Raw genomic sequence first — 22,343 nt, forward strand, 5'->3', positions numbered from 1 at the left:
AGCCCGATGTGGGGCTCGATCCCAGGACCCCGGGATCATGACCCGAGCCGAAGGCAGACGCCCAACCATCTGAGCCACCCAGGTGCCCCGAAACATATGATTTAAATTAACGAACCTGATATGCGGTTTTGGATTCCCTTTAACTTCACAGTTGAGCTTCACCTTTTTCTCCTCAGAATTCAAAGGGAACATCACATGACTTGGTTCTTGAATAAAAACAGGGCCATGCAGTGTGTAGTCATCTGAAATGAGGGGAGATAATGCCCAAAAATGAAGAACATCTTCCAAATACGAACAATAACAGGAAACAACTAACAAAATGAAAATAAGAGTGGTAAAATAACAACAACAAAAAAAACAAACAAAAAAATAACAACAGATTTAGTTTCAGCCTTTAGGTGAAATTTCCCACTGAAGACTAATCCTTCATAGATTATAATGAAGTGGAGACACAGACTCTCCTATTTCATATTGACAACTTATTTTTATTAACAATTTCCAGAATGCCTGACATTCCCTTTCCTTTCCTCTTACTTATTGTTCCATCTGCCTTTTGCTCACCCTTTTACTTTGTTTACATTTTGTGCCTTCTACAGCTCTTGTGCTGCTGTCGTCCTGGGAGACCGTCTAATGTCACAAAGTTAAAAATTTCTCTGCTCTGTAATGGGATAATATAATTGGAAACAAGCAATGATGATTTCATAAATACATTAATAATGGGAAACATCTCTGTACTGCTAAAATATGTATAAAAGTTTCTTAAATTGTCTATGTAAGTAAAGAACAACCTAGAGTCATGATTCTCAAATTACCTGGTAAATGACCAGCTTGTTTTTTTTCCCAGCCTATTAGGGATCCATATGAGGGTATGTTCGTGTAAATAGCATACAGCTGGAACCATGTGACTCAGCACACAAATTCAATAACACCCAAACTAGTCTATAGCTAGTTCAATGATACTTGAGTATACAATGATGTATGAGTTTCTAAATGCTTTCTCTCAATTAACAGTGACTAGATGTATGAAACTTACTTTATCACAAAACAGCAATAAAGTTTAAAGACTGGAATAATCCACAAACCAAACTTGAAGTAGGAGTATAGAGTACATGTTTCTAGAGTATACAACATAATAAAGATTAGTCAAAATGCATCTCACCACCTATGCCCATGAAAGTGATTTTCATTCTTCAAAATCCAGTTCAAGTTCTTTTTCTTTTTTTATCTTAGAAAGCTTTTCTCGACCTTTATCTTTGTTGTTTAGCCACATGATTCTTCAATTATATTTCCCTCTAGCCACTTAACTTTTTCTATCAAGTGTATCTGTACCTTGCTTTTTCCTGCTTTGGACAGTAAGCTCCTTGAGAGCATGATGTATCGTACACATTTTGGTATGTTCTGATACCAATACCAAGTACAGCAGCTTATACATAGAAGATCATTATAAGGATTTGTTCTATTTGTGTGTAATTTTTAATGTATTCAATCAGCTGACGTAGGCATTGCCTGATGAATTTCCAGAGAGAAGGGCCAGTGGCTTTGATATAAAATAATACTGAATATCACCCTGGAGCTGACAATCCACTCCCTGCTTAGGTGTGATTATTTTGAAGAGTGTGAAATGCAACTGCTATCCTGGAAAACCTTTATAACCAGCCTTTGTTGATAGGTGGTAAGATGAGAGTAAATTCATGCAGATGTATCAGGACTGAGGAAAAAGAATAAAGCTGGTTTGGGAATCTTGGTGAAGGACAGGAAGTAAGGTAATTTCTTTTGAGGCTTATAACCCAGGCTTAAAAACATCCATATGTTGAGGCTGGGATAGAAGAAAATGTAAGGAGACAAGATGACAAAACAGAATTCTATTTTATTATAGAGGAGTAAGGACAGCCAATGACCTCGTGGTAAGAAAAACAGGATGTGAATTCAGAAAAACCATGAACTGAGATTCAATGCCTTGGGTCAACTACTAAATCCATGACCTAGCTCTCCATCACTTAGTCTCTCTAGCCCTCAATTTTCTCATCTCTAAACTAATAGGATTGGACTAGGTCAGTGGTCCTATACTGGTTAAGAATGGGAAAGAATCCCTGAATATTTGCCCATGAACTTACATGCACATACATGTGAAATTTGCATTCAAAGATGACATGAATTATATTACCAACACCATCCTCTCTCCTTACTCGATGTATAAAATCTCACATTAATGAGACTTAAACAAAGAAAACAGGATCTGCCAAAGAACTCAAAAGCATAGAATGAAAGTACATAAACATCTATTTTTTTTAACACTCATAGTTTAAAGCCAGATACTTTAAAATCCGGATATTTACATTTCAGATTTTCAACAATTATATAGATAGTTTCAAAACAAATTTAAACAGTGGTCAAGGATTAGCTCAATTCAAATGTGAAGAATTATGTGAATTTTTGGCATATCTATTTAAGTAACAAATGTTACTCATCAAGATCACTAACATAGCAGCACACTTGGTGGATTTTTCTCTAAGAGAGAAATATTTCTATTGTTGTCCCAATTCCACAATTATGTGTGTATATATATATATATATAATATCAATCATCTCAATTCATTGGTGTTCCCTGATTTGAATTTCATACAGAAATACACAGTCTATTACTAGTAATTCCAAATAAGAATAAAACATAATAATGATTATCCAGGATGCAGCTGAGAGGCTGTGGATTAACATCTGTACTATTTCTCAATGTATCCATGCCATATTTAAATAACAAAAATGGTATTTTTTTTGTGTATTTTGTAACAAGAATTGATAATAACGATGCTTCGCATTCACTATAAATAACACATTTCATCCAAAGTTTTTATTTTATCTTGGTTAACCAAGCTTGCTGCCTATAAATTAACATTAGCATAAAGGGAATGGTATTTCAGTTTTCATCTAAGGAAATCCACAGCCTTTCAAACATGAGCTGTTTGGTTTCAAAAAGATGGAGGGAGAGATTTTAGAAAGTTTAGCAATGCAGGTGTAGAAAACAGATAACCTAACTTTAAAAACTTTAGCCTAGAGTTACTACACTAACATTTTTGACAAAAAAAAAAAAAGAGTTAAAGGGTTGCTTTGTTTCTCTCAAACCTTGAGGAAGCTGGGTGAAACAGAGTCCTCAGAATGAATTCTTAGATGAAACATGGAGGGAGGCATCAAGTAAGTTTGTTCTATCTTTGTGTAGTTGTGACAAAGTGACTTTCAAGTGTCTTGAAGGCTTGAAGGTACATATAAAACACTTTGCATTTGCCATTTGTAAAGCCTAGAAGATAAAGTTCACCCTTTTCTCTGTCATGGTAACTTGTTCTATGTAATCAGAGTAGCCATGATTTTCAGCCTACAGAAGTAAAGGAGCATCTCAGAAAATGACAAAGGACAAGGTTTTAATAAGCCAGTATGTTTCAAAGTTAGACCGTTGACCACCTGCATTGTAATCATATCATGCAAGGATTGAGCAAGTACAGAGCTTGTTTTTCTAAATCCCAGTCCAGACTGACTGCACCAGAAAAATCCAGGGTCCATGAATTTGTCTTTAACCTAATTGAATCTGGGTGATTCTTTTGCACACTAAAATTTTGAAACTACTAACACAGATCCTTTTGTTCCTAGCTCTCCATTTCCTAAGAGCAGATCATCAACCAACACCGGCTTTAGACACATTCCTAAACTTTCTCTGTTGGGCAAAGTCAAACCAATTTATCTTTGCTTGATAACATTTAGAGAAGGACTTTTTAGCACATGTTTGGACTAACAGCTGAGAGGCAAGCAGATAGGAACAGAAAACGATAAAACTAACTCACACAAAGAAAATGGATGAATTTGGGTGGGAGGATGGGTTAGCCTGGTGATGGGTATTAAAGAGGGCATGTTCTGCATGGAGCATTGGGTGTTACACGCAAATAATGAATCATGGAACACTACATCAAAAACTAATGATGTAATGTTTGGTGATTAACATAATAATAAAAAAAGAAAATGGATTTGTCAAGGTACAGGACTTACGCTGAAACCAAGCCAATATTTCCTTAGAATACTCACAGTTGAATGCCAGCAGCTAAATGTGAGAACCCCCCAAGCGTTCTATGTGACAAAGAAGAGGCACTGATGTGACAGAGCAAAGGCATCCCCAGGGTGACACAATAATCCACTGACCTATAGCGATAACTTACCCTCACTTGATATACATTACATTCTTGTTGTAACCACTACCCTTTGTTTATAAGAAATGAACCTCATTTAAGCGACAGGATGTTCGGATTGATGTTTTAACTTGTGGATTCCCAAAAGGGTGAAAAATCATCCCAATGACTCACTTAGCTTGGAGAAGTTAGGGCAATGGACTCACATTATTATCAGGGATCTCTCAGGGGAGCAGCAAGCAATTATTTTTCATCCTCCTGGAAATTCTTGAAAATCATGGTTAAGAGAAAAAGAGAGGAGCCAGGTTGCCAATAGCCCAGATACAGTCTTTCAAATTCCAGATCATTGATCCTAGCCCCAGCCTAGGGGATTTAGTGCAGAAGCTAATACTGGCACATCATGATTTCCTGGGTTCCCCTCTGCTTGGAAACTATCTGCCAGTTGGTCACTAGCCTACTTCTATAATACTACCTGCATTCCCTCAAGTTCCATATCACAGAAATTCTCATGGACTAGTTTCTGAGTAAACCACATATTTGTAAAAAGAAGAGAGAAAACCTAAACTTAGGAAAGCTCCCTCTCATGTTTCAACAAAGCCTGGGAAACCTTTGGGTTTTCAGAAAAGAGTAGAAATTTCATGACCAGAAATTTATTTAGGTTAACGGTCAGACTACCCTTAAACTTTCTCCCCCTTTGTTCATCAAATACTTAAAGTTATTGGAAAACACTGTTCTTAAATGATTCTCAAACTCCTTTCCCCATTTGATTCTTTTCTTTTTAAAATCTATTTTTGGGGGGAGACGAAAATCAATGTTTGTCAGCCAATTTCTTCTTGCTTTCTCCTGTAAATGTTCCAGAAACAAAATGTAGTGTCAAGGCTACTCTTAAAATGTTTGGAGTACTGAAAGAGATGCATAGAATTGTAGAACTTTAGATTTAAAGAGATTATTTAATCTTGAATGTATTTTCCCAGGTCACAGACTAAAAATGTACTGTATCTGTAATGGAAACAAAAATGACTTTTACCTAAAAATAAAATTACCCTCTAAGAAATACAGTAATAAAACACCTTTCCACAGTTAGGTGTCAGTTATTTCATCTGCAGCTTTGGAAAATCAATGATATTACTGTGTTTTTTTTTTTTTTTAATTAATTGGGCCCATTTTGACATCTCCCCAAATTTCTCCCCTAGGCAAGCAAAATGCTGCTCAGTTAGGCTACCAGAAGCCAGATTAGGAAAAGAAATGGGAATGGATGGGGGTGGCCTGAGTTTTTCTGAGACCGAGAAGAGAAAACTATGACTGAATCTCAGGGGATCGTGTACTCAAGGAAGCAAAGCAGAGGCCCATGTATCAAGTACAGTGGAGCAAGTGTAGAGTGTAATCTCCATTCCAAATGAAAGGTCAGGAAAAGACAACATGCATAAAGAAACAAGCTAGTGGGTAGGATGGCTTGGAAAAGTCCACTAATGCTAAATGTAGATCTTTTTTTAATAGGGCATCTGTAAACAATCCTAAAAGGTAGCCAGTAAAGGAAGGAAAGGCATTAAAGGCCTGAGCCATATCAGACAGCTGGTAGAATCTCAAGATAAATATTTCATAGAAAGCAACTTAGCCAAAAAAAAAAAAAAATCAAGCTATGCCTAAACTTATTTCTCCAAGTGTGGTCTAGAAACCTCCTGCATCAATGTCACCTTACCTGGTGGTGCTTGATGAAAGGTAGATGTTTGAGCTCCTGCCAGACCTACTAGATTTTAACTACCAGAGCTCAGCACCGCTGTTCATTATTGTGCATTCTACAGTTTGAAAAGTAGTACCTTAAGTTATGAATCGAGCACAGATGACTTTCAGCCCTAAACCAATTAAGGATACAGATGAAGAAAAACAACCCTGCAGAGTTTTGTTCTATGTGCTAGATCACTCTGTAGCTACCATGTGGGATGGGGTAAAAGGCCACATGTCTCTAGCAAAGCCCTTAGGTCAATGCACTTCACTTCTGCTGGAAATATTTTTCATCTCTTGCAAACTCAGTGACTCAACTCTGCTGGGAAAGGACAAAAATGCAATACTCTGATTTCATCTTAGAAAACTAAAAATACCAGATTCGATTCTAGTTGTAATTGCTGTGGAGTTCCCAGGTGTTGCACCTGAGGGTTGTTTAGGCCCTTAATCCTAATGGCAGGTATGAAGTGCTGCCACAACAGTCAAGAATCTAGGACTGTGATATATAGTCAGTCTTCCTACGACATCAAATAGGCTTTTGATTAAACACCTGGTCTTAGGCAGAAACACTTAAATGGCAACAATCTCAATTCAGGAAGTAGACTCTAGGACACCTAATGGGGAACACAAGGGTTTGAGTGTGAGCTCAGAACATGGGCTTGTGGGTTTAGATGGGAGTTACATCTGGGTCACATCTGGAAGCTAGATAGTTTGTTACATTATACATGCACAGAAGCATCCTGATGCAAACAAAAGTGGCTTTGTCATGCTGTATTTTTTACTCTGCATCCTGTGAAGCCCTTGACCATTCAAGAGCATCAATGCTATGTTTGTAATCAGTGTGAACATGTTGCCTTATTGGATTGCAGACCAAAGCCACTTCGCCAGGGACAAGGAAGGGGTAGTTCTTCTGCTAAACTGGTTTGTTGGGTGTGCTCCCAGAGTCACATTCGTATTTTACTTCCTCCCTCTCAGCACTTGCATCAGTGGGGAAGCCCAGTGGGAAGAAACATTATTAATTCTGCCACCAGAGTGTTCTAAGAAAGACATACACAGGGTCCACTCTATCGTGCTGGCTGGGAGTCTTCTCCTCCAGCCTTTCTCGCAATCATGGAGATTCATTTTGGCTAAGAAACTGTAAGGTCAGCAGCATCTAAGTGGATGAAAATTACTCACAAAATGTATGGACAGTCACCTATGGTAATTCAAAAACAAATGAAATACTCTTAACTGGTTTTCTAGAATATGAATATTTTTTCCTCCAAAATCGTATCATTGATTGTAGAAATGATGACTCGACAGCTGTCAAACTATCATTACAAACACAATTTAGTGTTGTTAGTCTTTCAACATAAATAGCAAGGGATGTTCAAAGGCCCCACACAAGTGCCTGTGTGTGACCCTAGCCCACACACAGCATTTTTATTGAATAAGGATCTGCTTTGTTCCATTTGCTTGTTCAGTTGAATAGAGCAGAGGCAAAACAAACACGAGAGGAGACAGACATGCCCGCTTAAAGGACAAGATAGTCCTTTCATCTGTCCTTGCTTCCACCTTCCTTCTTTTAACCCCCTTTCATGAGCATTTTAAACAGGAAGGAACAGAGAAGTCTGCAGACAGCCGGTATATGTTTGAAGGCAGAAAGTGAAAGAAAGTCCAGATGAGAAGTGAACCCTTCTCCTACTCTTTGTTTCCTGCTGAACAGAATAGTGCTGTTGTCATCATACATTGTGTCACACATAATGAGGACCTAATTGTATGTAATGCCAGATATTAGAAATGGTGGTGAGGTGTGGGAAGTGTGAGGAGATAGAAGTTGTCTCTGTTGGGGAAAAAAAGAATCTGCATTGCTGAAGGAAACATTCATAGGGGTGGCAAAGAACAACAAGGGGGAATGGGTCAGCAGATCCTACTCTGAACCCTGACTCCAAATCCTGACACATTTCAGGAACAATGGATTCATTGCTCCTTTAAATATAAGTACATGGGTGATTCTGACGTCAAGTTCCAGTTATGAAAATAAAGGTAGATTTCAACAGATGCAAATATTCCGCAACTCATTTTGAGGCAAAAACTGACCTAAAGGGATGTGAGGCTATATACAGCCTTAGTGTGAATATTGCTAGAGAATTATAAATGTGTTTGATTATGGAGTACTGACCCAGACTCAGCTGGGGATGCTATGTAACACTGGGTATATTTTATGGACCACATTCTGTTTCTAAGCTCAGAAAAATTCTTAATTCTCAAGCATTTCTGACCCAAACAGTTTCTGATCAGAGTGTATTAGCCCACATGATGTGCCAATATGGATAGTGTAGGTAGAGCACTTAGAGTATGCAAAGTAGACACCATCCTGCCCTCATGGGGTGTGTTTTCTAGGGGGACTGCCAGATGATAATCAGGTAAGTTTATCTTTTACTTAATAAACTTTATTCTTTAGAGCAATTTTAGGTTTACAGAAAAATTGAACAGAAAGCACATAAAGTTCCCCTATATCCCTTCTCTCCTGCTCACAGTGACCTAGTGTGCAGTTAGCTAGGTATGAGCAGGGAAACCTATAACCACCCCAAGAACACAAACAGCTGGAAGAGTCCCCAGGGAGCATGCATGCACCCTGACCCATAATTGCTATCCTAAAGTAACTCACAGCTTCATTATAATATATTTACATTGCAGATTTTACTCCTCCCTCTGCCCTGAGCCCACCCAGGGGAAGGCTGCTATGACAGTTCCAACAAGGACCATATAAGTCCAATCTCCCCCTTCCCCAGACACCACCCAGGACCCGTAGGAGGAGTTCCTTAGGTGATTGATTGGAGGCAATCTCAGTCAGACCTTCCTAGCTTTGCCCCATAAACCACGCAAGCATAAAAAGAAAAGACACCCCTAACCTCTAACCCTGGGGGCAGTTGCCACCTCTGGGCCTGCTTGAGTGTGTATTTTCTCTTTAACTGCTATAAATTCTTCCTTACATAAGAGTTTGGCTCGGGTGCCTGGGTGGCTCAGTTGGTTAAGCGACTGCCTTCGGCTCAGGTCATGATCCTGGAGTCCCAGGATCGAGTCCCACATCGGGCTAGCTGCTCAGCAGGGAGTCTGCTTCTCCCTCTCCCGCTCCCCCCTCTTGTGCTCTCTCTCTCTCTCTCACTCTCTCTCTCAAATAAATAAATAAAATCTTTAAAAAAAAAAAAAGAGTTTGGCTCCACCAAGATGTCCATTGACAGATGAATGGATAAAGAAGATGTGGTATATATATACAATGGAATATTATGCAGCCATCAAAAGGAATGAGATCTTGCCATTTGCAACGACGTGGATGGAACTGGAGGGTATTATGCTGAGCGAAATAAGTCAATCAGAGAAAGACATGTATCATATGACCTCACTGATATGAGGAATTCTTAATCTCAGGAAACAAACTGAGGGTTGCTGGAGTGGGGGATGGGGTGGGAGGGATGGGATGGCTGGGTGATAGACACTGGGGAGGTGAGTGCTATGGTGAGCGCTGTGAATTGTACAAGACTGTTGAATCACAGATCTGTACCTCTGAAACAAATAATGCAATATATGTTAAGAAAAAAAAAAAAGAAGAAGATAGCAGGAGGGGGAAGAATGAAGGGGGGGGAATCGGAGGGGGACACAAACCATGAGAGATGATGGACTCTGAAAAACAAACTGAGGGTTCTAGAGGGGACGGGGGTGGGAGGATGGGTTAGCTTGGTGATGGGTATTGAAGAGGGCACGTTCTGCATGGAGCACTGGGTGTTGTGTACAAACAATGAATCATGGAACACTACATCAAAAACTAATGATGTAATGTATGGTGATTAACATAACAATAAAAAATTAAAAAAAAAAAAGAGTTTGGCTCCGAATTCTTTCTTGGCCAAACTCAAGAAACAAGGTCTGCATGGAGACAAGGAAGGGACCTGATGTTGACCACAATTTCTCCTATTACTAACATCTTGCATTAGTTGAGGTACATTTGTTATAACTGATGAGCCTGTTGATACATTATTTCTGAAGTCCATAGTTTACATTAGGGTTCACTCTTTGTGTTGCATAATTCTATGGGTCTCAGTAAATGCTTTATACCATGTATTCACTATCACAGTACCCGTTGAATAGTTTACTGGCTCCAGTATAGTTAACTCTTTAATTATTATTCAAATATATCACTATTTACTTCTGATAGCTACTTACTATATTCATAAATAAGAATATAGAAAAGCATATGTATGAGAAGTTGGAATGAAATATTTGGGACACTAATTCACTAAATATTATTTCCCTAGTGACATGAGTATATAGTAGATATCTATGGTTTTTGCCTGCCCAGAATCTAACACCTCTCCTTAAGGTAAGAGCATTCCACTTTTTCTTTGGTGAACCAAGTGCCCTAGTTTCTTAACCTAAGTGGTTTGGATAGACTAAAAACCTCTATCTTAATCAGGAGAAGTAGGTAACTCAGGCTTGGCCAATTAATATTTCATTTTCCTGGAAAATTGATTCTCAAACATATGTAATGCACGTTTGGATAAGATTCTATTTCAGGGCTTTTCATAAAACTACTAGAAAAAAATTCCCTTTTATAGTCTAGGATTGCTTGGAGGGAGAAAGCCTGGAGCTTCCAAATGCCTCCACATAGAGAATCTAAAAAAAGAGAATGAACTAACACACCGAAGGAAGCCACTAGGAAACTAAAGAATGGAGGCTGAGTTTTGATGACATCATTTGAGCTTTGGAATCAGGTCTGTTCCAAGCAAGGTTTATCCCTAAGATTCCCAGATTCGTGAACTAGTGATTGCTTTCATTTAGGCAAATCTGAATTAACTTATATCAGCTGTAGCTAAGTGACTCCTAACTGAAACTATATGCATAGAAAATATACATCCATTTATTCCATGTCTTAATTCACATCAGTGATCTTCCTTCTCTTCTTTCAATTTCCTTTTCACAATTCTCCAAATGTACCTATGTGTATAAATGCACACAAATAGGCCCTCAGCAAAATGGCAGGCAAAGATCTTCCCTCTGGAGCTACCGTTCATTTTTATGCTTCTACCTCAACCTGGTCACTCCTATGATCAAATGCTCCCTAAAAGTCTGCTCCTTTTAACTGTTCCACTTCGTCTGATTTCTGGATGCTTATGACAAGCCCCATAAAACATGTCTTCCCCATGCCCTTCCCCACCACAGGACACTATTTCCTGTTGGAAAAAAATACAGATAACTGTATGTTAGTCCATTCCCCAGACTCTTAGCTTCTAGCTGAAATCCATACACTTTAATGGTGGCCTTATGAAGAGATAATTAACCCACAACAGTGGTAATGCTCATAATGTGCTTTTATATATTCTTTGTGTGCAAACAGACTCTCTTAGGGAGCCAGTTAAAAATGAATACAGGCGGGGTGCCTGGGTGGCTCAGATGGTTAAGCGTCTGCCTTCGGCTCAGGTCACGATCCCAGAGTCCTGGGATCGAGTCCCACATCGGGCTCCCGGCTCAGCGGGGAGCCTGCTTCTCCCTCTGACCCTCTCCCCTCTCATGCTGTTTCTCTCTCGCTCGCTCTCTAAAAAATAAATAAAATCTTTGAAAAAAAAATGAATACAGGACTAAATTGCCCCTTCCCCTCAAAATTCTGATTAGATAGATAGATTTGGAGGAAGGGCACAGACATATGCATTTGAATTGTGCATCCCAGCTTATTTAGATGCAGGTGATCCACAGTCATGAGCTACCATTTAAGAAAGAAAAATTGAGAGAATGTCAGCAACCACAGTAGGCTGTTTCAGGCACATTGTGGCTACCAGAACTTTTAACCAGGGAAAGAAAGCATGTTTTTAGCTCTTCAATCAAAAATACTGGAAATTCCTCTCTTTTATGCCTTGGCTGAGTAGGGTGTTCACAGGGATAAATTCTTCTTTGCAATAGGAGGTATAAGTGATTGTAACAGATCTGCTTTGGCTCCTGATGTTTTGCTTATTATGTCTTAAGAATATTATAATACAGGGGCGCCTGGGTGGTTCAGATGGTTAAGCATCTGCCTTCGGCTCAGGTCATGATCCCAGGGTCCTGGGATCGAGCCCCACATCGGGCTCCTGGCTCAGTGAGGAGCCTGCTTCTCCCTCTCCCTCTGCCTCTCTCCCTGCTCATGCTTTCTCTCTCTCTCTCTCTCTCTCTCTCTCTCTCTGTATCCCTGTGTCTCAAATGAATAAATAAAATCTTAAAAAAAAAAGAATATTATAATACAGATTTGTCCAAGTTTCTGTGTGACTGGGAAAAACAACGAACTCTTTCCCAGGCTATGACTCTGAGCCTCCCAGAACCAAAGTACCTTCATTCTCAACTAAACAAAAGTATGACCAAGGTTGCCTCTTCTGTACTAAGTGATAATTTCACACTTCCTTGGAGACCCTCTGTTTTAAGGCCTTCTGGGGTTAATAGCTGGTGTTCTTATCTCCTCAATGACACCCTATGTTCCCCATTGCCTTCCCTGACATTAAATTGCCTGAACATGGAACACCTGCAGGGGGCACTTTCACATTACATGCACTATGGCTCCTCAAGTAACATTCATGAACCTTTGCACCTGTCTCTTTGGTAGCTGAAATACCCCTTGTCTGTCTTCCATTAAATGTTTCACGTTTTCAACCTGGCACATAGTGAATGCATCTATATCTATATCTATATCTATATCTATATCTATATCTATATCTATACACACACACACACACATACATATATATATACTAGGAAGCGTGTAAGGGAGTAATCTGGGAGCTGTTCAAGCAAAACTCACAGGAAAGATCCACCAAATTTGAATCTAGTATGCTTCTCTTTCTGGTGTGTAATTACTTTGGTTATTTACATATGTTGCTTAGGATACATGGCTGTCATGATGTCCCTGATGAAGTTGGGGAGGAGATAAAATTGAGATGCAGTTCATGGCAGGCAGTTGGCTTTAGGGTAGGAGACTCCTTGGTGGGACACTGGCATTTTAATTGAAATTTGGTAAGGAAACCCAAGCCAGACCATGTCCTACATCATTCTCTGACCAAATCCAGAAGTCCTGCTAGAATGGACAAACAACCACATCACTAGGCAGTGATGTGTTCAGCTGTGAAAAAAAAAAAAAAAGATGCTTAGGAGACTACAAATCTACTTTTCCTTTCTCTAAACATAATCCCTGTGTCTTCTATTTAGAGACATGTAGAACAATGGCAATAAAAACTACCCATTACTGAGCATAAGAAGGCCACGGTGTGTGTAAAGTAAAAACACTTGCCAAGCCTTATCTCACCCCACCAACAACCTTACTGACTGGTCCTATATTCCTTTTACTTGATGATGGATAAAGAGAAGATTACAGACAATTCACTTATAAGAGATTGCAAATAGCTGGCATATTCTAAGATTAGAGCCAAGTATTTAGTGGCACCATGATATGCAGTGGCAATAGCTATCTATGCGTTATCACCAAAAAGTAACAAACAAGATTCTGATATTTTAAGAATGGTACCATCAAGGGTTGCCTGGGTGGCTTGGTTGGTTAAGCCTCTGACTCTTGGTTTCAGCTCAGGTTGTGATCTCAAGGTCTTGAGATGGAACCCCACTCCAGGCTCTGCACTCTGCGCTCAGGGTAGAGTCTCCTTAAGATTCTTTCTCCCTCTCCCTTCGCCTCCTGCTTGTGCTCTCTCTCTTTGTCTCTCTCAAATAAATAAATAAATAAATAAAGAATTTTATTATCAAACGTAAGTTCAGATTTTTAAAAAGTTTTTATTTATTCATTTTAGAGAGAGAGAGTATGTGAGTGAGGGAGGGGCAGAAGGGGAGGGAGAGAACCTCTAGCAGACTCCATGCTGAGCATGGAGCCCAACACAGGACTCAATCTCATGACTCTGAGGTCATGACCTGAGCTGAAATCCAGAGTCAGATGCTTAACCAACTGAACCACCCATGCCCCCTTCTTAACTTCAGATTTTTAATCCAATCTCATTTTGAAATGAGAAACTAAAGATTTTCAGAGGTTAAATGGTTTACAAAAAGTCACACAGATCAGTGATGGAGCTCTAACCTGAATCCAGATTTTCTGATTACCAGTTGAATTCATAGTACCATCAGTTCCTTCTAGTTTACTTTTTGGATAACAGTAGAATTGGTCCACTTTTACCTAGAAATATACTGGAGGAGAATAATGGGGTCATCCCTTAGGAAGGGAGAGAAATCTATTTTGTCAATATTTATGTCTTGAAACTTTGGTTCAGGAGACAATAAGTGAAAACCTATTTCCTTTCAATAGAGAGCAGAAGGAATAAGTGTATTCATTATATGCTGTACTTTTTACTAATTCTTTCAAATTACAAAGTTGTTCTTTTTCAGAATTACCAGCATATTGATGTACAGAAAGGATATTGTGTCCTAAAGTATCCTCTATAGAAAACTTTATAAAAGGGGGATTCATAACCTTTCAAAATGACAAGCATAAAATTTGCATCTAATTATTGGGCATTCTGCCTTTTCTATGTTATTCTGTCATAAGGCAAAGTGGCATGCACACTGATTTGGGCAAACACAAAGCGAAAACTCTTTCTGTGAAGGGATAAATGGCAGCAGAAAATGCCATTGACTTGAATTCACAGGCTTATCAAAAGAGGAGGAAAAAACGTTTTCTTGGCTTTCCTAAGACAAGGTAAAAAGCATGTCCATTAAGTTGTTGAGCCCCTTGAATAAGTCATCCACCTGTCCTCCTCATTTCACTAGCAAATGAAACTCAGATCCCTTACCACAGACCTCCAGAGTGGAGATGGATGACCATGAGCATCTACCTTTATAACAAAAATATCTATTTATCTGAGCAAAACACCAACTAAGCAGTATGTAACTGACCGGGGATACTGGGTTAACATCTTTCATTCATTCAACAAGTTTTTATGGAGCTCCCACTATATGTCAGATCATATTCAACACATGGAGGGTAGATATAAAAGTAACTAAACACTCTGCCCTAAGAGTGATCACATCTTAGGTCAGGGGAGGCAGACTAGAAGCAATTTATATAGTGTGTTGAAAGGTGATGGATGCCGTGAAGTAAAAAGAAAGGGCACGGGAGTCCAGGGAGGACAGTGCAATTTTAAATAGGGTTGCCAGTGACGTCTTTGTGAGAAGGTGACATTCTATCCAAGACTTGAAAGAGGTGAGGGTACAAACCGTGAAGATATCTGGGAGGTAATCATTGCAGGCAAAGGCAAAGATGACCGCAAAAGCCCCGAGCAGTGGGAAATTGCTTAGTTTATTTAAAACAAATGTTTTTCTGCTTTACCTCTTCCTTTCTTCCCCTCCCACGCCCCCTCACACTCTCTCTCTCTCTCACACACACACACACACACACATACACACACGCACACACACCCTGTGGCAGCCAGTGTGCCTGGATCCTAGTGTGCAGGGGGAACATTCAGAGGAGTTAAGTAGTTAGTGGTAGCATCTATACCACTTATCCGTGCTTATTCGCACTGCCACATTCATGGTGGAGTTCTTCAACCCATACTCATATAAGCAAAAGCAGGTATTATTGCTGTATTTTTATTTTACAGACAAAGTGAGGCACAAAAAAAATCCACTTGAGGGGGTCTGCGATGCCCTGGCACTACTGTGATGTTTTTTTTTTTTTTTTCTTTTTCTCTCTCAAAGGATGCAAATAGAATTAGGAAACTATAATTCTTGCCCGGTTTTCTTATAGAATTTTTTTCTGTAGAATATGTCAAGATCCTTAAGTTGTTTATAGTACAGGAATGAAAAGGAAAGACTCTTTTGACAATAGTGCCTGGGTTCAAATCTCTACCTCTGGGTGACCCTGAACAAGTTGCTTAGACTTTGTACCCCAGCTTCCCCGTTTGTGAAATGAAGCTTAGAGCAGCACCAATCTTACAGTGTTATCTTGAGTGTTAAACATCTTAATTTCTTTTAAAATATACTCTGTGCCCAACACGGGGCTTGAACCCATGATTGTGAGATTGAGTCACATGCTATACCAACTGAGCCAGCCAGGTGCCCCAAACATCTTAATATTTTTAAAGTGCTAAGAACAGTTCCTGGTACCCAATAAGTCCTACACCAGGAAGAAAACACAAAATGTCTACAAATTCCCTCTTTAAAGTCTCTGATTTGGGGAGTGTGGGCATTGGGGATAGGGAAGAGAATAGGCCCTTGTTACTTTTTAATGTTTCTGTAGTAGGTAGGAAGACACACCTGTCCCTCAGTGACCAAGGTGCAATAAAATTTGAATGTAAATCACCATGGTCACAAAATTTTTGCCTCAAGGAAAGTAACAAATTGGGTCTGCACATCATTGTCCCCTTACCTCCACCCTCCATAGTTAGTAGCCTAATTAGTTGGGTCTTATACACAAGTATAAGTTGCACACAACCTATCATCAGTCTTCCTCCAGGTCTCTGAAAGAGTGATGCCAAGATACAGGCTCAGAATACTTGTCTAAATGAAAGAAAGTAACCTTGAGACACAAATGAATCTGGTAATGTCTGCATTTAAAATGGAATAAAGGGAATAGAAATCCCTTTGATTGGTTTCTGTCTATTGATGTCAGGACATTTCTATCTCCATGACATCAAAAAAAGCAAAGTGTGAATCAGAACAAAAACAGGAGGTATCTCTATTTTGGCAGGCAATAAAACATCCTCTTCTATAAAATGTCCTTTGGGGTGCCTGGGTGGCTCACTCAGATGATCACCCGACTCTTGATTTTGGCTCAGGTTATGATCTCTCAGAGTCATGAGATGGAGCACCATGTCAGGCTCTGCACTCAATGGGGAGTCTGCTTGATATTCTCTCTCTTTTTCCCTCTCCCTCTGCCCTTCCCCACCCCACATGCATGCTCTCTCTCTCTCTCAAATAATAAATAAATACATCTTGAAAAATAAATAATTAAAAAAATAAAATGGCCTTCCCTTCTGCTCCCAAAACATTTTGTACACTATGATACTTACCTACCCAGACTATGATAATACTTTATTTACTTGTCTATAGCTTGTAAGTTCTTTAAAGATAGGAACCTGAGTCAATGTGGTCTTATTCTCCAGTCTTTATCATTCTTTCTGCCACACTGTCAACGTCTGATCCATCTTTAATGAATGTATTAATGAATGAAGGAAACAACTTGCCAACAAATATAACTTGGTATATAGCAAAAACAGGGCAAAAATTTAAGTATCCTAAATGCTTGTCAAGTAATTTATAAGAGAATTTGGTACTTCTGGAAGATCTGAGAGAACTACCTGGGTTTTATGTCATCAAGGAAATCAATTTTGGGGGGTGCCTGGGTGGCTCAGTCAGTTGAGCATCTGACTCTTGATTTTGGCTCTAGTCATGATCTCAGGGTCGTGGGACTGAGCCCCGCGTTGGGCTCTGTGCTCAGTGGGGAGACTCTTTTAGAGTCTCTATCTTCCTTTGCCTCTGCCCCTCCTCTGACTTGTATTCTCTCTCTCTCTAGAATGAATAGATAAATGTTTAAAAAGAAAAGAAAATCAATTTTTGAATTTTTTATGAAAGTTAACATTTCATTCTGTTTTACAATGGACTATTGCTTTTATGAAGTCTGTTTCTAATGTTAGGTTACTCTGTAGAAGAATTCTTTCTCATTCATTCATTTATTCATCCATACAGTAAGTGTTTTCTGAGCACCTGCTCTGTTCCACATGCTTAAGATATGAAAACAAACAAAGACAGACAATGCTTCCTTCATTGAGCATCTATTCACTGACAAGTTGATGCTTAGTAACTGAATTCAAAGAAAAAAACACATTATCTCAACCAGTTTAAGACATCATTTAGTCTTGTGAGTAGTTTTTATCATTTATTTTAGTTAGAGACACATTGAGAGGAAGTTGGAGACGAATTAATATACACATAAAATTTTACATAAAATTTCAGGGGTTTCACAGACCACCCTGAAGATGATTCACAGATTTCAGGTTAAAAATTTCCAATCAAATCTGGAGCTATCATTTTGTGTGTGTGTGTGTGTGTGTACATTTACTTTAAAACATAAGTTAAAAAAAAAGACTGAAAACATTTAACAAAAGGGCAATAAATACATAACTATAATAATTACTTTAAATATAAGTGGACTAAATGCTCCAATAGAAAGACAAACGGCAGCTGAGTGGATTAAAAAAAAACAAAACAAAACCCAAGATCCACTTATACACTGCCTAAAAGAGATTCACTTCAGACTTAAGGACACAAACAGACAGAAAGTGAAGGGATGGAGAAAAGTATTCCATGTAAATGGAAATGAAAAGAAGCTAGTATATGAAGATTCCTATCAGAAAAAAAAAATGGACTAAAACAAAGATTGTTAACAAGAGACAGAGAAGAACATTATCTCACAATAAAGAGGTCAATCCAAGAAGAGGATATAACATTCATAAATATATATGCAACCAACATAGGAGCACCTAAATATAAAGCAAATATTAACAGACAAAAGGGAGAAATTTAAAGTAATACAATAATAGCAAGGGATTTTAATTCCTCTATACACCAATGCATAGATAATATAGACAGATAATCAATAAGGAAACACTAGCCTAAAATGACATATTAGACAAGCTGGACTTAACGGATATATACAGAAAATTCCCTCCCAAAGCAACAGAAAACTCATTCTTCTCAAGTGCACATGAAAAATTCTCCAGGGTAGATCATGTTAGCCCACAAAATAAGTCTCAATAAATTCATTAAGACTGAAACCATATCAAGCATCTTTTCTGACCACAATGGTATGAAACTAGAAAACAATTATAAAAAGAAAACTGCCCAAACACATGGTTACTAAAAAACCAATGTGTCAACAAAGACATCAAAGAGGGAATTTAAAAAATACCCTGAGACAAATGAGAATGGATATACAACTTACCAAAATTCATGGGATGCAGCAAAAGCAGTTCTAAGAGGAAAGCTCAGAGTTATATAGACTAACTTCAAGAAACAAGAAAAATACCAAATAAATCTTACTTTATACCTAAAGACTAGAAAAAGGAGAACATAGCCTCACGTTACAAGGAAGGAAATAATAAAGATCAGAATGGAAAAAAATAAAACAGACACTAAAAAGAAATAGGAAAGATCAGTGAAACTAAAAGATAGTTCTTTGAAAAGATAAATAAAATTGATAAACCTCTAGCCAAACTCATCAAGAAAAAAAGGGAGAGGACTCAAAGAAATAAAATCAGAAATGGAAGAAGAGAAGTTACAACGGACACCACAGAAATATGAAGAATTATAAGAGATTACTACAAACAATTTTAGGCATGCAAATTCGAAAACTAAGAGGAAATGTAGTATTTCTTGAAACACACAACCTTCCAAGACTGACCCATGAAGAAATAGAAAATATGAATAGACCAATTACAAACAATGAAGTTAAGTAAGTAATTCTAAAAACTCCCCCAAAACAAAAGTCCACCCAGACAGCTTCACACGGAAATTCTACTGAACATTTAAAGAATTTAGTACCTATCCTTTTTGGATAATTCCAGAAATTTAAAGAAGTAATGCTTCCAAACTCATTTTATGAGGCTAGCATTACCCTAATATCAAAACCATAGATGCCACAAAAAAGAAAATTGTGGGCCAATATCCTTGATGAACATAGATTAAAAAATCCTTAAAACAAAATTTTAGCAAACTCAATTACAGAATACATGAAAAGGATCATATACTGCAGTCAAGTGTAACTTATTCCAGGGATGCAAGGATGGTTCAACATCCACTAATCAATCTCTGTGATATACCACATTAACAAAACAAAGGATAAATGTCATATGATGATCACAAAAGACATAGAAAAAATATTTGATCAAATTCAACATCCACTTATGATAAATGTCTCAACAAAGAAGAGTTATAGAAGGAACATACCTCCACATAATAACAGCCACATATGACAAACTCACAGTTAACAAAGTACTCAAGGGTGAAAAGCTGAAAGCTTGTCCTCTAAGATCAAAAACAGGTCAAGGATGCCCACTCTTACCACTTTTATTCAATATTCATTGACTTTATATCTAAGCATTGGAAATCTAGCCAGAGCAATTAGAAAAGAAAAATAAATAAAAGGCAACCTAATTGGAAAGGAAGAAGTAAAACTGTCATTATTTGCAGATGACATGATAGAAAAACCTCAAGATTTCACCAAAACACTATTATTAGAATCAATCAATAAATTAAGTCACAGGATACAAATTAACATAGAGAAATTGGTTGAGTTTCTATACACTAATAACAAACTACCAAAAAAATTAAGAAAAAAAATCCCATTTATAATTTCATCAGAAAGAATAAAGCACCTAGTAATAAATTTAACCAAGGAGGTAGAAGATCTATACTTCGACAATTATAAGACACTGATGAAAGAAACTGAAGATAACACAAATAAATGGAAATATATTCTATGTTCATGGGTTGGGAAGAATTAATATTTTTAAAATGTCCATACTACCCAGAGAATCTACAGATACAATGCAATCCCTATCAAAATTCCAATGGCATCTTTCACAGAAGTAGAAGAATTCCAAATTTTTTATGAAACCACAAAAGACCCTAAATAGCTAAAAGTAATCTTGAGAAAGAACAAGCTAGAGGTATCATGCTGCCTGATTTCAAACTGTACTATGAAGTTATAGTAATCAAAGCAGTATGGTACTGGCAAGAAAACAGACACATATATCAATGGAACAGAATAGAGAGCCCAGATATAAACTACTTATATGTGGTCAATTAATCTATGACAAAGGAGGAAAGAATATATAATGGGGAAAAGACAGTCTCTTCAATAAATAATACTGGAAAACAGGACAGCTAAAGAATGAAACTAGATCACTTTTTTACACTATTTACAAAAATAAATTCTAAATGGATTAAAGCTTTGAATACAAGAACTGAAATCATGAAACTCCTAGAAGAAAACATAGACAAGCTCTTTTACATCAGTCTTAGCAATATTTTTTTTGGACTAGCTGCTCAGATAAGGGTTACAAAAGCTAAAATAAACAAATGAGATTACACCAAACTCAAAAGCTTTTGCATGGTGAAGACCATCCACAAAACAAAAAGGCAACCTACTGAATGAGAGAAGGTATTTGCCAATCATGTATCCAACAAGGGGTTAACATCCAAAATATATAAAGTACACAAATTAACATTTAAAAAAACAAATAAGCTAATTAAAAATGGGCAGATAACACGAGTGACGTTTTTCCAAAGAAGACACACAGACGGCCAACAAGCACATGGAAAGATACTCAACATCACCCATCATCAGGAAGATACAAATCAAAACTACAATTAGATATTACCTTGTACCAGTCAGATTGCTATCATCAAAAAGATAAAAAAAAATTACAAGTGTTGGCAAGGATGTGGAGAAAAGGGAACTCTTATACACTGTTGGTAGGAATGTAAATAGGTGCAGCCAGTGTGGAAAACAATATGGATCCTCAAAAAATTAAAAACAGAACAACCATATGATGCAGCAATTTCACTTCTGGGTATTTATCCAAAGAAAACAAAACCACTAAATTCGGAAAGATGTCTGCACCCCCATGTTCACTACAGCATTATTTACAATAGCCAAGATATGGAAGCAACCTAAGTGTCCATCGATACGTTAATGGATAAATGTGATTATGTATGTATGTATGTGTGCATGTATTTATACATATGAACACACACACACAATTGAATATTACTCAGCCATAAAAAAGAATAAAATCTTGCCATTTGTGACAACATGGTGGACCTAGAGGATAATATGCCAAGTAAAATAAGTTAGAGAAAGACAAATACCACTGATTTCATTTATATGTGGAATCTAAAAAACCAAAAATATGAACAAAACGAAACAGAAACAGACTCATAGATACAAGAAACAGACTCATGGTTATCAGAAGGGAAGGGGATGACGAGGGGCAACAACATAGGTGGGGGCAATTAAGAGAGGCAAACTTCCAGGTATAAAGTAAGTAAGTCATGGGGATATAATGTACAGCATAGGCAATATAGTCAATGATACTGTAATAACTTTGTATGGTGACAGATGGTAACTAGACTTACCATGTGGATCATTTCATAATGTATAAGAATGTTGAATCACTATGACATATACCTGAATCTAATAGGATATTTATGTCAATTATGCTTCAATAAAAAAACACAAAGTAATGTTTGGCTTATATTTGAAACTTCAGAAGATTACCTATAGCAGCAAAGTTAATCAAAAGATTAACTATAGTTGTTTGTGGGTATTTCAGGAGCTTGAGAAGTTGCAAAAGTGAAAGTAAAATGTTTAAAGTGACCAAGGAAAAACTGGTAATTAGGGAGAATTTGTTCTTTTTAGTAGCAAAGTTATAAGAAAATATATTTTGAATGCCA

General features: G+C 37.7%; 1 protein-coding gene across 1 annotated transcript in view; it reads right to left on the bottom strand.

Annotated features, from left to right (window-relative positions):
* CNTN4 (contactin 4) overlaps nucleotides 1-22,343 on the bottom strand; it is a 942,629-nt gene that overhangs the window by 309,865 nt on the left and 610,421 nt on the right. Inside the window, exon 4 of the mRNA XM_054504629.2 lies at nucleotides 116-242. Coding sequence (XP_054360604.1) covers nucleotides 116-242 — 127 coding nt within the window. The remainder of the gene's footprint in view (nucleotides 1-115; nucleotides 243-22,343) is intronic.

Source organism: Mirounga angustirostris, unplaced genomic scaffold (genome assembly GCF_029215605.1).
Source record: "Mirounga angustirostris isolate CCGP_5_RB_7025 unplaced genomic scaffold, mMirAng1.0.hap1 SCAF_1, whole genome shotgun sequence".
Taxonomy (NCBI): Eukaryota; Metazoa; Chordata; class Mammalia; order Carnivora; family Phocidae; genus Mirounga; species Mirounga angustirostris.